The 19,955-nt window shown below is 39.0% G+C and overlaps 1 protein-coding gene across 4 annotated transcripts in view; it reads left to right on the top strand.

The window, feature by feature from the left end:
* ncoa7b (nuclear receptor coactivator 7b) overlaps positions 1–19,752 on the top strand; it is a 30,105-nt gene extending 10,353 nt beyond the window's left edge. For 2 of the 4 annotated variants that reach the window (XM_079888065.1, XM_079888064.1), the window contains exons 6-16: positions 729–821; positions 1,705–1,818; positions 3,284–3,468; positions 7,037–7,680; positions 9,678–9,837; positions 11,308–11,455; positions 12,637–12,759; positions 16,008–16,160; positions 16,953–17,048; positions 18,006–18,079; positions 18,806–19,752. In XM_079888065.1, the coding sequence (XP_079744191.1) occupies positions 729–821; positions 1,705–1,818; positions 3,284–3,468; positions 7,037–7,680; positions 9,678–9,837; positions 11,308–11,455; positions 12,637–12,759; positions 16,008–16,160; positions 16,953–17,048; positions 18,006–18,079; positions 18,806–18,941 (1,926 nt within the window). In that variant the 3' untranslated portion in view covers positions 18,942–19,752. Of the gene's footprint in view, positions 1–728; positions 822–1,704; positions 1,819–3,283; positions 3,469–7,003; positions 7,681–9,677; positions 9,838–11,307; positions 11,456–12,636; positions 12,760–16,007; positions 16,161–16,952; positions 17,049–18,005; positions 18,080–18,805 lie in introns of all 4 variants that reach the window. The other 2 variants (XM_079888063.1, XM_079888062.1) reach the window with 1 other exon arrangement.
* The last annotated feature ends 203 nt before the right edge of the window (positions 19,753–19,955 follow it).

Raw genomic sequence — 19,955 nt, 5'->3', positions numbered from 1 at the left:
CTCTCTCTCTCTCTCTCTCACTCTCTCTCACTCACTCTGACTCTCACACACACACTCACTCACTCACTCTCTCTCTCACACACACACACACACTCGCTCACTGACACTCACTCACTCACACTCACTCTCACTCTCTCTGACTCTCTCACACACACACACACACACACACTCACTCACACACTCACACTCACACTCACACTCACTCACTCACTCACTGACTCACTCACTCACACTCACTCACTCACTCACTCACTCACTCACTCACTCACTCACTCACTCACACACACACACTCTCTCTCTCTCTCTCTCTCTCTCTCTCACTCTCTCTCACTCACTCTGACTCTCACACACACACTCACTCACTCACTCTCTCTCTCACACACACACACACACACTCGCTCACTGACACTCACTCACTCACACTCACTCTCACTCTCTCTGACTCTCTCACACACACACACACACACACACACACACACACACACTCACTCACACACTCACACTGTCACTCACTCACTCACTCACTCACTCACTCACTCACACTCTCACTCCCACACACACACACACACACACACACACTCTCTCTCTCTCTCTCTCTCTCTCTCTCTCTCTCTCTCTCTCACTTACTTACTCACACACTCAATCACTCTCTCTCACTCTCTCTGACTCTCACACACACACGCACACACACACACACCTCACCTCTCATTTTACTCGCTCCCTCACAGAAATTGTTTGTTCCTGATGTGGACCAATCAGAGGGCGGTTCTCAGGTCAACGGTCCCTCTGAGCGTCTCGCAGCATCAGAGTCAGCAGAGAAGGTTAGACAGACCTGTTTTTATCAGTGTTTTTCCTTGAGGATCCATGAACCACAGAAACAGCTCCGACATCTCCGACATCAAACACAACATGAATTTGATTTGAAGCAAAACTGTATTTGGGAAATCATAAGACAGACGGTAACACTTTAAATGTTCACGTGACATACAGGTAAAGAAACTAAATATTATTATTATTATTATTATTATTATTATTATTATAGTAAGTGAATGAAATCATTCCGATTGATGAATCCGAGTGTTTACATGCTAAACAGAGGAAATGAACCAGAGAAAATTGAGGCGGAGCCTCAGGGCCACACCCACTTATTACATCATCACCACAGACCAATGGCAGCTCGAGAGGCGTTTACCATCCAGAGCGAAGTTTCAGACTCCAAACAAACTTCGATTTGGCCTGATTGTGTTTCACACCAGTTCATTCTTCAGTTTCGCTTTAAGTGTATCAGGACGTTCAAACGAAGTGCTTAACTCTCCAGTGCACTGCATTCAGGAGTTTGTGCTGTCAGTGATAATAACCATCATGAATAATTAATGAGTTTCTGCTGACTAATCGGTTTCTGTTCTGTCTGTCTCTTGTGTGTGTGTGTGTGTGTGTGTGTGTGTGTGTGTGTGCGCGTGCGCGTGCGCGTGTGTGTGTGTGTGTGTCTGCGTGTGTATATGTGTGCGTATGTGTGTGTGTGTGTCTGTCTGCATGTGTATATGTGTGCGTATATGTGTGTGTGTGTGTGTGTGTGCGTGTCTGTCTGCATGTGTGTGTGTGCGTGTATGTTTGCGTGTGTGGGTATGTGTGTGTGCGTTTGTGCACTTATGTGTGTGTGTGTGTATGTGTGTGTGTGTGTGTCTGTGTGTGTGTGTGTGACAGGTCGGTGTATCGAGCAGGCCCGTGCGCAGAGAAGCGTCTCCTCTCTCTGAAGACGAGAGTCCGGCCACCGTCAAGTTCATCAAGATGAGCTGCAAGTACTTCACTGATGGCATGGTGAGGGTCCCATGATGCGGTTCACGACTGATTCTCATATTACAGTTAAAGGTGCAGTCTGTAAGAATGACAACTAGTGGTGGAAATAGGAACTGCAGTCAAATTCAAAATATCAGAGATCGTCGTTTCTCCCGCCTCCTCAGACTCGACACTCACACGGGTCGCCCGTTTGAGACACGCAACAGGGACAAGTGCAATGGACAATGAAAACATGCAGTATCACAGACCAAAACAATAACACACATTCCAGCCTGGAAACACACATTTCAAAGTAAAATAACTGGCAGTAGAAGTGTTTTACAGAGAAACGAGTGTGTGAACTTAGCATGTTTCCTCAATATATGCAAACATATTATGGTATTTTTATGCTTTAGTAGAGTGAAAAATTACATACTGCACCTTTAACTAAAACCATTAAAAAATATAGAAACATTTGTGCTGTTTATTAGTTAACATGAAATAGGAATGAAAAATATTTCTAATGCATTTATTTATATTAGTTTATATATCAAGTCCCCCGTAGTCAATAATTGTATCCCTTAAAACTCATCTTTGATCACCAAAATGTCAAATTTAAACGTTTTTCCTTGAAAACAAATTTCTACATGCCTTAAAATATCTTGAATGTAACTCGACACCTTTGCCTCATTTAGTATGCGCGGCTCTATGAATATGCAAATGAGCCCCGCCTACATGTAAACAAATAAAATATTCTTTTTTATAGAATATAAAGTGTTTTATTTTAAAATGATAAATTTCACAGCTCAGTACTGGTTCTCCTAGCATTATAGTTAAATAAAACTAAAATTGTTACTTGGAAAAACAAAAACCATTAATGAACTGAAATAAAATTAAACATTAAACATATTATATTTCAGATAGTTGCCAAACCAACATTTATCAGTTTTATTTAGTTTATCTTGATGCACTAAAATAACCGTCTCTATAATAACACTAATCAAATGACAAAAGACACTCGTTCTTGACTGAATAACTTTTGTAACTATATTTGTAATATATATTTTATTTATAAAGTGCTTATATTTTACATTTGATTAGTTTCTGTACCTGAATACCTGACAATCTTAAAACACTGTTTATATCGATCGTGTCTTTGTTCTATTTGTTGCTATTTTTTTTTGTTCTTTTTTAATTACTGAGTGTTTACTTGTCTTTAATAATGCTTGAAATGTATATTAGTTAGGCTAGTTGTTTTTCTATGGTGTTTTTAAATAAGTTCCTCGTGTAAGTGTTCTTTAGCCTGTTGGTTTCTGTTCAGGATATTCAGCTTAAATTAAATGTTTTGCAATAGTTCTTATTCACATTTAGTCTTAAGTTTTTTTTTTTTTTTAACCTTATTGGAATCGAAATTAGGAATCGATAAGAATCGAAATTGTTCAAACTCAACCCTCCTCGTGACGCAGGAAAGCTTTAACTGAGACTCCTGAGATCTGGTTTCTTCCAGGGTGTAGTCGGAGGAGTGATGATCATAACGCCCAATAACATCATGTTCGACCCGCACAAGTCGGACCCGCTGGTGATCGAGAACGGCTGTGAGGAGTACGGGCTGATCTGCCCCATGGAGGAGGTGCTGTCGGTCGCGCTGTATGACGACGTGTCCCGCATGAAGCTCAAGGACGCGCTGCCATCGTGAGAACACGCTCTTTCCATTCATCTTCTTTACAATCTTTTACGTTTCATTTAAAGGTGACATATTATGCCCCTTTTCACAGGATGAAATATAAATCTATGGTGTCCCCAGAGTATGTCTGTGAAATTTCAGCTCAAAATTATTTATTGTAGCTTGTCAAATTTGCCCCTTTTTGGGTGTGAGCAAACACGCTCCATTTGTGTGTGTGTGGCTTTAAATGCAAATGAGCTTTAGCTCCGCCTCCATTCAGAAGAGGGTGGAGCCTTTACACCAGCTTCAGAAACTCCAGCAATAACAGAACAGGCCAATCTCACTCATCCAGAATCCCAGAATCACCAGTAGCGAGTGCAGCCTTACGGAGAGACTTTTCTGAACGGTTAGATTACACATTTATGTAGTTGTTGTGGAGTTATATTGATTCATCTGTTTCTGGGGGATTTCCGTTGAAAATAAAATGAATCCACTGCTCTCTTGTCTCATCTGAGTCTGGGACTCTGAATAGTGTTCAGCAACGACAGAACTGGTTAGAACCAAGCGGCAACATTCTGATCTGAGAAATGAAGCCTACCCGGAAGTGCGAAAAACTGCAATACATCGAAAATCCGCTAGGGGCAGGTCCCAAAAGGGAGCAAATGTCCATAGCCCCCATGTTAAAATGTCTGTTTTCACAGCATAAATTCATGTTTTTACAGGTTGGTCCCATGGACTTTTATTGTATTTTTCGATAGGTTCCGAGTGCCTGACAACTCTGAGGGGGGTGATTTTTTTTCTAACTCGTTAGTTTAGATAGTATTTAGATATAAAATGTATGACAAATAAGGGCGTGGTTAACTTTGATTGACAGCTTGATTGACAGCTTAGGCTGCGCCAACTGGAGAATGACAACATAAGAAGCGCCATTTTTTAACACATTTGAAATATAATACTACTGTTTCTGTATCATGAAATGTAGTTTTAAGAGTTTTTCAGGCGAGAATGTAGTTGTTTAAAGCTCAAATCTGTGGTTTATTTAAAGATTTATTATTTTATCCAGAAATTGTATCCAGTTGATCCTGCGATGACCGGGCGCTCGGCGTTCATGCACCCCGCCGGGAACAGCCTTTCCTCGGCTAGTCGTTCTGAGGTTTGCCGCAGACTCTGGCGTCTCTGTAGTGGTTAAACATGAGGTATAATTCGTCTTGTGTATTTCTAATGGGCGATTTTTGGTCTCGTGAATCTATAATTTGTTCCCTGGCCAATCGTTTTGGCTGAGGGGAAGTTTCATAACTTTATAAGCTATTTAACTTTACCGTTGTGTGGTTAGACTAGATCGAGCGCTGACTTTGTATGTTTGACTGAATTGTTTGCTTTATTTGTATAGCTTCTTGTACCTTTTACTTATACTTTTATAATGGCTAATATTGATAAAAGTGAAATTTAACAAAAAGAGACTGGGTTGAGTTTTGTCATTTTACATTTTAACACAACGAAGATGATCTGTAAAGTTGTTTACTGCAAAATATGTGCAATGCACATATTGCCTGGGCCATAAAATGTTTAATATTTTTATATTATATTTAAAACGAAAAGAGGCAGGTTTGTGTTTTATATTTTATTTTTTCATAAATAGGCAAACGTTATGTGCAGTGAATATAATCAATACACGTTGCCTGAACTACATTTGTGTGGCTATAATGTTTAAGATTTCTTTAAATGAAAACGAAAAGAGTTAGTATGGTGTTTTATAACATATTTCGTTGCCTAAAATATACACAGAGATAACCTGAGTAGCAGAGCGAGCTGAGTGACGTTGCGTCAGAAGGTGGGCGGGGTTAGGATTTCCCATGATTTTCCAAGATGGCGCCGCCCATACCCCCCATAAACGGCTTCAAACCCGTTCTTCAGAAAGTCTATGGGTGACGTCACAGACGCTTTGTCCATATTTTTTACAGTCTATGGTTAGAACTGGTCTCTGTCGTCGCTTGCGAAACCAAACGTCGGCTGGTGTGTGTAAACGTGCAGATTAAGGGCATATTATATGGTAATATTATAATAAGATCCTCTTCATACGTCAGAAGGAGAGCGAAATCTGATCGGCTTGTTTTTTGACATGCTTGCAGAGAAAGACTCACCAGAACAAAGTTACTGGGTTTCACTTTTCACGTTTTCCGGGTTGGTAGAAGCACCGGGACCCGATTATAGCACTTACACACGGGAAAAGGCAGATATTCATGATATGTCCCCTTTAAAATGATTATGTGCTTGTGTTCACTGTTTTAAAGTTAAGTGTCAGCATTATATAAAAGGAAGGCTTTTATTATGTAATCTGTGAGCAGACACTTCCTGTGTCTTATTCATTTAAGGAGTTTTAAGTTTTAACGGCTCTAATGTCTCTTGGTTTAGTTTGTATCAGGTCACGCTTTTGGTTCAGGAAATATTTATGGGTGCATAGATCAAATTAAATGAATTTAGGTTGATATTTTAACACTTTAGTAACCAATACCAGTCGAGTTAGTTTTTGGGTTAATTTGTTTAATTTATATTTTAATTCCTTTTCTTTTCTTTTATTTATTTATTTATTTATTTATCTTGGTTAAAACTATTTGATGTAATAAATGCTTTTATTTGAATTTATTCTCCTAATGATGTATTTATTTTAATTGTCATTTATTTTTTTATATATTAATTAAAAAAAATGTTTTACTTATTTATTTTAATTTGTTTATTTATTCATTTATTTTGATTAAAACTAATTGATTTATTAATTGCATTTATTTGAACTTATTTATTCTCCTTCATTTTTAATGATATATTTTTTTTAAATCTTTTTTAAATGGTTTTGTTTATTTTATTATTTTAATGGTTTTTGATTAAAACCATTTGATTTGTGAAATGCTCTTATTTGAATTTATTTATTCTCTTTTATTTTTAATGATATGTTGATTTTAATTTGTATTTGAATTTATTTTCATTGTTATTTTGATCAATTTAAATGTATTTTTTTTCCTATTTATTTTCATTCATTTTTTTTATTTTTTAATTGCTTATTTATTCATTAATTCATTACTTTATTCATTCCTGAAAATCCTCTTTTTTTTTTTAAGCACACACCTACAGAAAAAGCCCTGAGTCAAAGCGAACGATTTAAATATGTAAAGTCTGTACTTTATAAACAGTTTAATTGCTGCATATTTTAAGCATTTATTCTCCATCCTGCACACTCGTCCCATAGACCAAGTCAACAAAGTATTACTTTAAATGCATTTTTAGTGGAATTTATTTTTAGGGACAAATCAAAATTAATTTATGCTAATCTTCAAATATTCATTAAAAGTCCTCTTTCTCATAAGCATGACTCCACTTTTTCATTCATCCCATTTTAGTCTATTTTAACACCAAACATCACTTAAGTTTTGTCATATTTATTTGTCATGTTCTGTTTTGTTCAGTTGTCTTGCGTTTGTTCATTTTGGATGTTTTGTTTGTTTTTCTCTCTTTTAATTTCACCATCTTCCCCCTCATGATGATGATGATGATGATGATCCGTGATAATAGTGATGAACCGCGGGATCTCTGTCCGTTATACAGGCCTGGCGAGTGGGAAGAGCTTCCCTCAGAACAAGATCTGAACCCTTTTAGTCGTTACGAAGCTCTCGGAGCGCCCAATCGCCCAATCATATTAGACGATATCGAATCGGCCGTCTCTGAGATATCAGAGAGCCAAATCGCTGACAAATCGCCATCGGATGAAGGTTTTACTGAACTAGAGTTGCTGCAAAGTGACTCAAACACTACTTGCTCCGGCCAGGAGGGGGCGTCACTTCAGGAGCACAGAAGAACACCCACACGCATGTCAATGGAGCAAAAAGACAAATCCGTGAGTGTTTTTATTGCTGAGGAAGAGGAAGATGAAGGGCTTCACAACCGTTCCACGGATGACAACGCGGATCTGCTACGGTCTCTGGTGCATGATGGGAAGGAGGCTGCCGTAGAAGTGGCCAAAACAAGCGGTGAAACTTTAGTAAACGGTGTCTTTGCAATCGAAAACGACCAAAAAAGCAAGGTGACCCCAGAGGATTCTGGGAAATGTAGTTTGCCTGGACCACATGTTGAGGACAATAAGGGACCGAACTCAGACGTAGAGCTTCTTTCCGAGGCGGAGAAACGCCGACGGGCCAGTGAGGCCGAGATGAAGTCGTGGCTCGTGAACACAATGCAGAGACCAATCGAAGGTGAGTTTTATTTTGATTGACAGGACAGACCAACCAATCACAGCCAAGGAGTGTTTTTGATATGCACTTTCTAAAACTAGTGCGCTGCTTTGCTGTCTACTGTGTGTTATCTACATAGGCAGTGTTATTTTGGAGTTATTTAAATGTAAAAACAGCTTTTATTGCAGTGCATTCTGGGATTGTCTTCTCCATGAAAGATACGCAATCCTGCTTGATCATTTTTCCCAGAGAGTAGAGAATGAATAATGCACAATGTTGCTGTTTTTTGTGTTGAAAATGTCTGAATGCGGTGTGTGTAGGCAGTGCACTCGTGTCAGAGCTTGTGTGTTTACTTCAGTGTGTCTCTCAGCAGAGGTTGATGGTGACATTGGAAAAACAAACAAAGGTTGAACACTTGCGTAAGATCCCGTTTGGCCCTGAGCAGAACCATCATGATGCCTCAGTCTCTTGTGCTCTTGACGACCGATGTCTCTTAAAGGAACACGCCGACTTTCTGGGGCTTTATCTTATTCCCCGTATCCCCCAGAGTTAGATAAGTCCATACACACCCTTCTCATCTCTGTGTGTGCCGTAACTCTGACTGATGCACACACCGCTAGCCTAGCTTAGCACAAAGACTGGATGTAAATGGCTCCAGCTAGCACACTGCTCCCAATAAGTGACAAAATAACGCCAACATTTTCCTATTTACATGTTGTGATTTGTATAGTCACAGTGTGTACGAATAACAAGGTCACATGAGACACAGCCATCTTCTAACCGTACACACACTGGGAACTATATTCTCAGAAGGCGAAGCACTGCTACTTCTGCGGAGTGATTTACTCCAACTCTGAGGAACTCTCTGCTCCTCTCCACGGGGCTTCTCAGGTGCTGCGAGCAAATCACTCCGCCCAAGTAGCAGTGCTTCGCCTTCTGAGAATATAGTTCCCAGTGTGTGTACGGTTAGAAAATGGCTGTGTCTCATGTGACCTTGTTATTCGCACACGCTGTGACTATACAAATCACAACATGTAAATAGGAAAATGTTGGCGTTATTTTGTCACTTATTGGGAGCAGTATGCTAGCTGGAGCCGTTTACCTCCAGTGTTTGTGCTAAGCTAGGCTAGCGGTGTGTGCGTCAGTCAGAGTTACGGCACACACGGAGATGAGAAGGGTGTGTGTGGACTTATCTAACTCTGGGGGATACGGGGAATAAGCTAAAGTCTAAAAAAGTCGGCGTGTTCCTTTAACCCGGTCATTTTGACCCGAAACTCTCTTTTTTTTTCTTTTTTTTTTTTTTAAATGTTACAAATTTGGTTTTCATCAGAGGGGTCCAAGACCCTAGGACTTTTGTCGCACTTGAACCACGAATACACAAAATAAATTGTGGTTGAAATTTAAAAAAAGTAACAAATCCTTCCTTCACGGGTCAATTTGACCCCCATAGGAATGAATGGAATGCGAGGAATGCTTCAGTTCACATAGAAACACCTAAAAATGCTAAAACTTTACCACAAAATTATTTTATAATGTTATAATGTGTATCTGAATGCAAACTGAAGAGAAACTGACTTTAGGACCCCGAGGAACAGCTCATTTGCTACATATAGAGATATAAGAGGTATAACCCTAATCCTAAGTCGTGAAATTTCATCTTATATTATTATTTTTCCACAAGAGGTCGGCAGAGACACCCAGTGTAAGATATTTTGAGCTGAATTAAAAGGGTAATGCATGAAATCATGAGTTATTTGAATTTAAGTTAAAAGAATGTGCTTAAATTACCATTTATTTATTATTTATTGATCAAATCAGGTAAAAAAAAAATCTCCCAAAAAATTGCATTAAAAAATAAAAACAAAAAAATTACCAAAATGAAATAAAATGAGCCTTCTGAAGAAACAAATTATAATTTTAGGGCTTCAGGTCATTTTGGCCCGCGAGGGAAAGATGTGTTACAGAGTGTGAGGGGAACGGTACACAACGGTTTTGCTGATATCGGGTCTGATTCACAGACATGCTGCTGTTCAACGAGGAAAAGAGCAAAGCTCCGCCCATGTTCCTCTGCTTTAAGGTGGGCAAGCCAATGAGGAAGTCCTTTGCCATGGGTCGCACCTCAAGCCCCGCCCACAGGGGCCGGAAGCCGGAGTACTGGTTCGCTGTGCCGCAAGAAAGGTATGACGAGCTTTTGCATCATTTATAGGCTAAATCATCTATTAGAATATAAAAAGTACACTAGGATTTAAATATTTCTGCTTCAAACTATATTTAATAATTAGATAATTGCTATGATCAATGTTGAAAACGGTTGTGCTGTTTTTTAAAAACATTATTTATGTCTTTACTGTCGCTTTTGAACAATTTAATGTATCCTTGCTGAATAAATGTAATGATTTCTCTCTAAAACATTGTTTAATTGCGATTTAATCGATTAATATATTTTAAAAAGTTTGTGTGTATTTATACATACACTCACACTCAAATATTAGATATTTAAAAACTTTTATGTTAGCTGTGATTAATAGATTTGACAGCACTTATATATATTGTGCCGATATTAGTAAAATCTATTATTTATTTATTTATTTATTTATTTATTTATTTATTTATTTATTATTATTATTATTATTATTATTATTATTATTATATATCTATATGTAATCTATATATTTAATAACATTAAGTAATGTTCTTAGTCTTGTATTTAATTCAACACAAACGCTGGGCTGCCCAGACAAAGGCTAGAAGAGTTTGTGTTGAATTAAATGCCAGTTACAATGTATTGTGTTGCTAAAAATAGCAATAAAAGTTAGGGAAAAACATTAATTACAAACAAGCCCATAATACACTGGTCTGGTTCGTTCTACGTTTGATTATCATCTGCTTTTTTAAGAAGTCGCTGATATATTTGGCCAGTTGAATGTGAGTAACCATGAGAGAGTAGAACAGCGCCGCGTTTTCACTCGTAAAATCATTAGATTCTATTACAATTCCTGTTTGTTCATCTCCAAATTTAAGATCTCTTAAAATGAGAATTGGTAACACTTTCTTTTAGTGTTCTTGTTACATATGTTACTTACCGTAGTAATAACAGTAAATGATGCATGCAACTAACCCTCAACCAAACCCTAATCCTACACCAACCAGTACACTATAGTAAGTACATGTAGTTAATTAATATTACTCAGTACTTAAATATATAATTACACTGTAACAATGACACTTTAAAATAGTGTAAGCTGATGATTAATAAGTTTGTCATGCCGTTTAAATATTTAAGTCTTTAATGACCTTAAACTTCATAAAACTGAATTTTTTAGACTTTTTAAGGACTTTCACACACATGCTCCTAAAACATTTTACACTTCACACACATCTATTTTTAGTTGCAAATGCAAGTGAAACGGTCACACTGTCGATCCCTGTGTGTGTGTGTGTGTGTGTGTGTGTGTGTGTGTGTGTGTGTGTGTGTGTGTGTGTGTGTGTGTGTGTGTGTGTGTGTGTGTGTGTGTGTGTGTGTGTGTGTGTGTGTGTGTGTGTGTGTGTGTGTGTGTGTGTGTGTGTGTGTGTGTGTGTGTGTGTGTGTGTGTGTGTGTGTGTGTTTAATATGAGTGTACGTCCCTAACCGAACCGCCTCTGCTTCAGAGTGGACCACCTGTACTCGTTCTTCATCCAGTGGTCTCCCGATGCGTACGGGAAGGACGCTCAGGAGCAGGGCTTCGTGGTCGTGGAGAAAGACGAGCTCACCATGATCGACAACTTCTTCAGTGACCCGGTTCCTCGCAGCTGGGAGGTGAGCAGCACACGTGAGGAACATACAGGAGTAATGGATGACAGGCCGTTGAATTCATAGAAAATAATGCAAAATCCTCAGGTGTGCATTATTTTCTAATATTTCAGCGGCCCGGAGTCAATTATTCCGCTTATACTACGGTAACACCTCAAGACATTGTTCAGATGATTTATTTCAAGACATTTGCGAGTTTTTTTCCTTAAAATGCTCTTGTGTGGAACTAATTTCTTACGCATCTCATCCCACGCCTCCGTTTCTGATTCCAAAACATCATTTTAGAGCCACTGATAGCAGTTATTAATGCAGTTATTATATATATATATATATATATATATATATATATATATATATATATATATTAGGGCTGTCAAACGATTAATCGCGATTAATCGCATCCAAAATAAAAGTTTGTGTTTACATAATATATGTGTGTGTACTGTGTATAATTATTTTGTATATATAAATACACACACATGCATATATATTTAAGAAAAATGTGTTATTTATATATAAAATATTTATATATAATATAAATTATATATAATATAAATATATATACACAGTATATACATGCAAATATTTCTTAAATATATACATGCATGTGTGTGTATTTATATAGAGAAAATAATTATACTCCATACACACACATATATTATGTAAAAACAAACTTTTATTTTGGATGCGATTAATCGTTTGACAGCCCTAATAAATATATATATATGAGAGACAGAGAGAGATTAAGCGTGTGTGAATTACCTGAGTCTGTCTCTCAGTGTTCGACAGCAGCGTCTCGACTAATAGTGAAACTGTACGTTTATCTGCTTCAAAAACAGCGCCGTTATGCGTTTGAGCGAGAGAGAGAGTATGTGCTTTTCGTACCTAATAAATGTAATTTTGTGACAAAAAAACATGGAAAAATTAGTAGTTTTTATCCTGTTGTTTACTATATTTATTTTCTTGGTCAGTGTTTTTTGCTGTTGTCGGCTGTAAAGACCTTTTGAAATAATTGAAATCCTTTGGCGAAGTGATCCGGAACTGTGCTGCGATCTAAACCTGCCGGAACTACTTTAGCCCTGCGTCTCCATTAAAATAACTGCACACCTTCAGATCAATCAGATTCAAGCATAAAAGGATTAAATAAATATGAGAATTTTCACCCCCTGAAAACGTTTGTCTTCTAGATCATCACGATTAACGAGGCCAAGAGACGCCAGAGCTTCAGCTTCGAGGACGAGGAGCCGGTAGATCTCCTTCCTGTGCTGATGGACCCCAGCGCTCTCCTGGAGGACACACACATCGAGAAGGTCTCCTTTATTTGACACTTCAACTACAGACTTATGAACGAAACATTGGGATTTGTTTGACTAGTTTGCTATGAAGTGAAAAGTGGTGATCATTGCGACAAGTATTTTAATTTAATATTCAACAATATTATTGATCTCCTGCATTGACACCATTATATGAGAACTGAACTGAGCTGGACGATGACATCACGCTTTTCTCCAGAGCATATATATATATATATAAATGAACTAAATTAATAACTTTTTTAACAACAAAAATGAAACATCACTGAACTTACTTAAAGGAGAAGTTCACTTTTAAAATGAAAATTCTGTCATCATATACTCACCCTCATGTTGTTTCAAACCTGTATGAATTTCTTTCTTCTGCTGAACAGAAAGGAAGATATTTAGAAGATTATCAGTAACCAGACAGTTTTTGGGTCCCAATGACTTCCATAGTAGGAAAAAAATATACTATGGAAGTCAATGGGACCCAAAAACTGTCTGGTTACTGATAATCTTCTAAATATCTTCCTTTCTGTTCAGCAGAAGAAAGAAATTCATACAGGTTTGAAACAACATGAGGGTGAGTATATGATGACAGAATTTTCATTTTAAAAGTGAACTTCTCCTTTAAAGGGATAGTTCACCCAAAAATGAACATTAGCCCATGATTTACTCACGCTGAAGTCATCCTAGGTGTGTATGACATTCTTCTGTCAGACGAATACAATCTGAGTTACATTAAAATGCGTACGGCCGTCTGCTAGTTATTTTAGTCGATAAAGTTTTAAATATGGTTATTTTTCTTACACGAACGCATCGCTTCACTTCAGAAGGCCTTTATTAACCCCAGCAGAGCCACGTCGAGCTCCTTAAAGGGTTAGTTCACCCAAAAATGAAAATTCTGTCAGTAATTACTCACCCTCATGTTGATCAACCGCGTAAGACCTTCGTTCATCTTCGGAACACAAATTAAGATATTTTTGATTAAATCCGAGAGCTGATCACTCCTCCATAGGCTTCTAAGGGACCGAAACTTGCTGGCCCAGAAAAGTTATTAAAGAGATCGTTAATATAGTCCAAGTGACTCCAGTGGCTCAATCTTAAGTTTATCAAGCGACGAGAATACTTTTTGTGCGCAAAAACAAACAAAAATAACGACTTTATTCCACTATTCATTAGGGATGGGACGATACACTTAAACTCACGATACGATGCACCTCGATATGCCAGGGTCACGATACGATACGTCACGATACGATATCAAAAAAGAAAAAAATATTACTGTAGCCTATAACAACAACTTATTATGGTGACGTTGAAGGTGGTGGTTCATGTTTGATGTGTTGGATGTGGTGTACGGAATGACAGCATGGCATAGCTTACACAGTCTTAAGGCCATTGCACACTGAGTCCGAAATTCGCATTTGAAATTTTCGCACGTTAAAAAAAAATTCGACCTCACGTTATGTCAATCACGCTTGCACACTGACCTACGAAACTTTCGTCCGTAAAAAAATAATTCGGATTGGGTTCGGTTTTCTGCGTTTTTCGCATCCACAGACAGTGTTTTGAGAGGTTTTTTGAAAATTCAGAGCCACCGTACAAGCGAACGACAAAATCCAGAATGACGTCTGACAAGTTGATACACTTCGTCTCGCAGTACTGTATGAAAAACAAAATGCGGATTACAAAGACACTGAATAAAATATAACCTGTATACAGCTGTTCTGTCTGCCCAGCGCTTCTGCCGGCCGCGCGCGCGTGTGTGTGTGTGTGTGCGTGTCCGTCCATAGACATACTGCCTGTTCAGGATCGATTGGTTCACGGAAGTTGGTGGTCTTCTTTTTAATATGTGGCTCCAGTATCGCTAGCAAAGCATCAAACTGTTCCACTGACATTCTGAGGTAAATTTTGAATCGCTCGGAATAATTTCGCAACTCCTTGATAAGGAGGTGAAACTCTCCTTCCTCTCGGCGCAATCTCAGGATTGGATGGACCCAATATTTCCTTTCTTTTTTTCTTTTTAAGAAGAAAGAGTGCAACAAATTCATCCTCACTGCTTGACGAATCTTTTTGTATTTTTTGCGTTTTTTTCCGCAAAGGTTTAATAAATACGCATCGGACTCAGTGTGCAAGGTTTCTGTGCGTGACGAATTTTAAGGCTGACGAACACGAAAAAACGCATACGAAAATTTCGGACTCAGTATGCAATGGCCTAGTTTTACCCTGCTTGATCAGCAGATGGTGCTGCCAGCCTGCCACCATAGACTGTATGTCTGCCCCATATACATACACACACATATAATATACTAAATTATTTATATACTACGCAAATCATGCAGCAGTGCCATCTATCTTTATTTCGCGATCCATTTTTTTCGACCTCGATGCGTTTCGTCACGTTTTGTATCGCGATATTTCGTCAAACGATATTTCGTCCCATCCCTACTATTCATTTCCTTCTCTCTGGGCCTCGTAGTGTTTTTGCGTAGCGCGTCTGTGTTGCACGTCATCACGCATCACACACATGACAAGCGTCGACCAATAGTGAGCCTACGTGGTGACGTGCAACACAGACGCGCAGCGCAAAAACACTACGAGGCCCAGAGAGAAGGAAATGAATAGTAGAATAAAGTCGTTATTTTTGTTTGTTTTTGCGCACAAAAAGTATTCTCCTCGCTTGATAAACTTAAGATTGAGCCACTGGAGTCACTTGGACTATATTAACGATCTCTTTAATAACTTTTATGGGCCAGCAAGTTATAATGTCTTAGAAGCCTATGGAGGAGTGATCAGCTCTCAGATTTAATCAAAAATATCTTAATTTGTGTTCCGAAGATGAACGAAGGTCTTACGGGGTTGAACAACATGAGGGTGAGTCATTACTGACAGAATTCTCATTTTTGGGTGAACTAACCCTTTAATCATGAATAGATGCACTTTGATGGACTTCCAAAGACATACACCCATTCACTGCCATTATAAAGCTTGGAAGAGCCAGGACATTTTTTAATATAACTCTGATTGTATTCGTCTGACAGAAGAATGTCATATACACACTTGAGGGTGAGTAAATCATGGGCTAATGTTCATTTTTGGGCGAACTATCTCTTTAAGCTGGACTGTGACGCTATTTTCTTTTGGAAAAAAACTTTGTTGCATTATTTTCCTGTTATCTCTGTAAAGCTGCTTTGAAACACTATAAACACACTATAAATAAAGTTGACTTGACTTGACTAGTTTGACGCTCTTCTCTGCAGTTGTCCACTCGTTTGCCGGCGCGTGTTCAGGGTTATCCGTGGCGTCTGGTCTACAGTACCGTCGTACACGGGACCAGCCTGAAAACCCTGTACAGAAACCTGATGGAGCTGGACTGCCCTGTGCTGATGGTCATCAAAGACATGGACAACCAGGTACACACACTCCTGTTTCTGCTGTTGTAGTGCTGGGCCGTACACCGGTTCATACCGAATACCAGTGTTTATTTTTGTTATGACATTACTTTTTTATATACTGCAATACCGGAGTATGTCCCTTTAACAATGTTGGGAATGCGGTGCGACACTGTTTGAGAGGGTCTTTTCACTGTAACTGCACGTGTGTGTGTGTGTGTGTTACTAAACGTGACGGTTTGAGAGGGTCTTTTCACTGTAACTGTGGTGATGGTGAAGATGGAGAGGTTAAACTATAATTGATAACTCTCAAATTATATTACAGTGTTTCCCACACATTGGTTCACAATATCAACACTGCCCGCCACAAGTAGATTTTCCACAAGGCTTTGACATCGTTGATTTATGAATGTTTTTATATGAATGTATCTGAAGTGAACTGACGGTCTTTAGAAACGTTTCGATGTTATTTCTATTGAATCTTTCTTTATCTTTCCTGATAAAGCCGCATTTATGAGCCGTTACCGAGGAAAGCCTTGCAAACCTGTATTAATACTAGTGTGGATTTTTGTCTACAATATCCACTCATGACAGTAAAATAGGGCATTCTAAGTCAATCTACTGCAGTATCTCCTCTCTCAATCAGTAGAAGATGTGATTAACACCCAGTAATGCTTGAAAAATACCGTCATATACGGTGAAACCGCTATAATTTAGAAAAATACCGTGATATGGATTGTTGGCCATACCACTACGCTGTTGGTGTAAAACCGGTGAAAATTATGTCATGTTGAAAAACTTTTTTCTCTGCAGATTTTTGGAGCGTTTTCCACTCACCCTTTCCGAGTGAGTGAGCACTGTTATGGGACAGGAGAGACCTTCCTCTACAGCTTCTGCCCGGAGATCAAGGTGTGTTCCTACATAGATTTTTAAGGACAAAATTGATGAAAAATGTCCTTGCAAGTGCCACATAGCAATGCCTTAACCCGGCAACCACCCAGAACACCGTAGCAGCTGCCTAGCAACACCCTAGAAACCACTCAGGAACATTGGCAACCACATAGCAATACCTTAGCAACCAACCAGACCATCTTAGCAACTGTTTGGCAATGTCCTGGCAACCAATCAGAACACCTTAGTAACTGCTTAGCAACACCCTAGAAACCATTAAGGACCATTGGCAACCGCATAGCAATGCCTTAGCAACCACCCAGACCATCTTAGCAACTGTTTGGCAATGTCCTGGCAACCAATCAGAACACCTTAGTAACTGCCTAGCAACACACTAGAAACAACTCATAAATATTGGCAACCGCATAGCAATGTCTTAGCAACTACCCAGACCATCTTAGCAACTGTTTGGCAATGTCCTGGCAACCAATCAGAACATATTTGCAACCGCCAGGCAACCACCCAGAACACCTTAGCAACTGCCTACCAACACCCTAAAAATCACTCATGAACATAGCAATTGCTTCTTAATCAGTAACCCACCAGCTCCTTAGCAAGAATCTTGCAGCAGCCTCTCAGAGGTCCCTAGCAACACCCTAGAAACCGCTCAGAGAACACTAGCAACCGTTAAGTAATTCCCTTGCAACCACTCGTAAAATGTCAGCATGGCTTAGTAACCAATAACCCACCAGCTCCCTAGCAATGATCTTGGAACAGCTTAGCAACCTCTCAGAGGTCCCTAGCAACACCCTAGCAACCACACAGAACCCCTTATCAATTGCCTAGCATCCACACAGCAATGTCGAAATCCTTTCAAACTGAAAATCTGTTTATATTGCCCAGATAATCAGGCCTCAATACCTTCAGACTTCAAAAAACATTTAAATAACGACACTCAACGTCCTTTATCTTCAGGTGTACCGCTGGACGGGTGAAAACTCCTACTTTGTGAAAGGAAACACGGATTCCCTTCAGATCGGAGGAGGAGGGTGAGTTCAGAAACATGCTAACCTGCCGTACATGCGTGTCTCTCGCCGCCTCATGTTTAAAGGGATAGTTCACACAAAAATTAAAATTAGCCCGAATGCATGAGTTACTCACCCTCAAGTCAATCTTAGGTGTATATGACATTCTTCTTTCAGACGAATACAATTGGCATTATATTAAAAAAATGTCCTGGCTCTTCAAAGCTTTATAATTGCAGTGAATGACTGTTTCTCTTTTGAAGTCCATAAAAGTGCATCTATCCATCATAAAAGTGCATCTATCCATCATAAAAGTGCATCTATCCATCAAAAGTGCATCTATCCATCATAAAAGTGCATCTATCCATCATAAAAGTGCATCTATCCATCATAAAAGTGCATCCATTCATCATAAAAGTTTATTGATTTTTATGACTTTTATGATGGATAGATGCATTTATGATGGACTTTTATGATGGATAGATGCAATTTTATGATGTATAGATGCACTTTTATGATGGATAGATGCATTTTAATGGACTTCAAAACAGAAACAGTCATTCACTGCCATTATAAAGCTTGTAAGAGCCAGGACATTTTTCAATATAACTCTGATTGTATTCGTCTGTCAGAAGAATGTCATGTACACCTAGGATGACTTCAGGGTGAGTAAATCATGGGCTAATTTTTCATTTTTCAAATCATTTCTGCGTGAACTCTCCATTTAACACTCACCTGTCCGCTTCCCAGGGGTCGTCTGGGCCTGTGGCTGGATGCTGACCTTTACCACGGCACCACCTCCAAGTGCTCCACCTTCAATAACCTGCCACTGTCCTCCAAACAGGACTTCATCATCCAGAACCTGGAGGTGTGGGCCTTCGAATGAGCGCCTGCGCCACACGCTTACGTACCCACGCGCACCGAGACACGCTTCTCCACGCTCACGGCATGACATACGAGGAAATGTTGGGCGTCGCTTCATCCCGTACTGTACGAGGCCGTTTGGTGTGGTTTGTGCAAATCCAGTCATACATGATGACGTGGTTTTAATAGTTTTCTCCTGGTCTGAACTTCAGACTAAAGCGCAGAGAGAGAGCTTTAACCTCCGACGCCACTCTCCGCCATCCCAGCATGCAATGTTCTCTAGGGAGACGTTCTCCTGCTGACATATAACCAATATATAAACACATATTTGTGTACGTGAACGGAGAGGAATCGTTTTCTGGATCGTGTATGATACTCGGGAAGCCGAAGAACCGTATTCGTTGGCCAAATCTGTTGCGTCAGGGTCAGTTGCTCAAATTGAAAATATTTTTTTGTTTACATTCGTGGCAATTTGATGCGTTTAAGTTCATTCGGTGCGTTTTCACGTTTGCTTGACGAGAGTGCAAGTAAAAGGACGTCCTCCTGGAAACATGTACCACGAATAGTTTCTTTTTGACCAAAGTGTTTTATTTGCCTTGTTCTCCAATGTTTTATATTGTTTTCTTTTTGTATTTGAGTTTTTTATATTGAATGTGACGTATAATCATATTCACTACGTGATTGTTTTACTGTTTTGTGATATTTTAGGGACCTTTCTAGTTCATTTAAAAGGGAAGCACTTGAAATAAAGAGATGCCAGTATTATTTTTGAACACTATTTCACTAGTAAGCAAATTGCTTAAGTTTCTAGCAAATCAGGTTCACCACTTCACTGTGGGTTTGTGTATGCAATCACTCACTGACCGATGTCACTTCCTGTTATGTCGTGACATCTTTGGAACGGCGTGAACGGATGCAAGAGGTCTGATTGGTTGAATAGTTTGAGATCTTTGGAAATGTCACTTACTTCACTACTAGACAGCATCTGTGGGCATTAAAGGGTTCGTTCACCTAAAAATGAAAACTCTGTCAGTAA

The sequence above is a fragment of the Squalius cephalus genome (assembly GCF_949319135.1).
Source record: "Squalius cephalus genome assembly, chromosome: 12".
Lineage (NCBI taxonomy): Eukaryota > Metazoa > Chordata > Actinopteri > Cypriniformes > Leuciscidae > Squalius > Squalius cephalus.
This window is presented reverse-complemented; position numbering and strand designations above follow the sequence as displayed.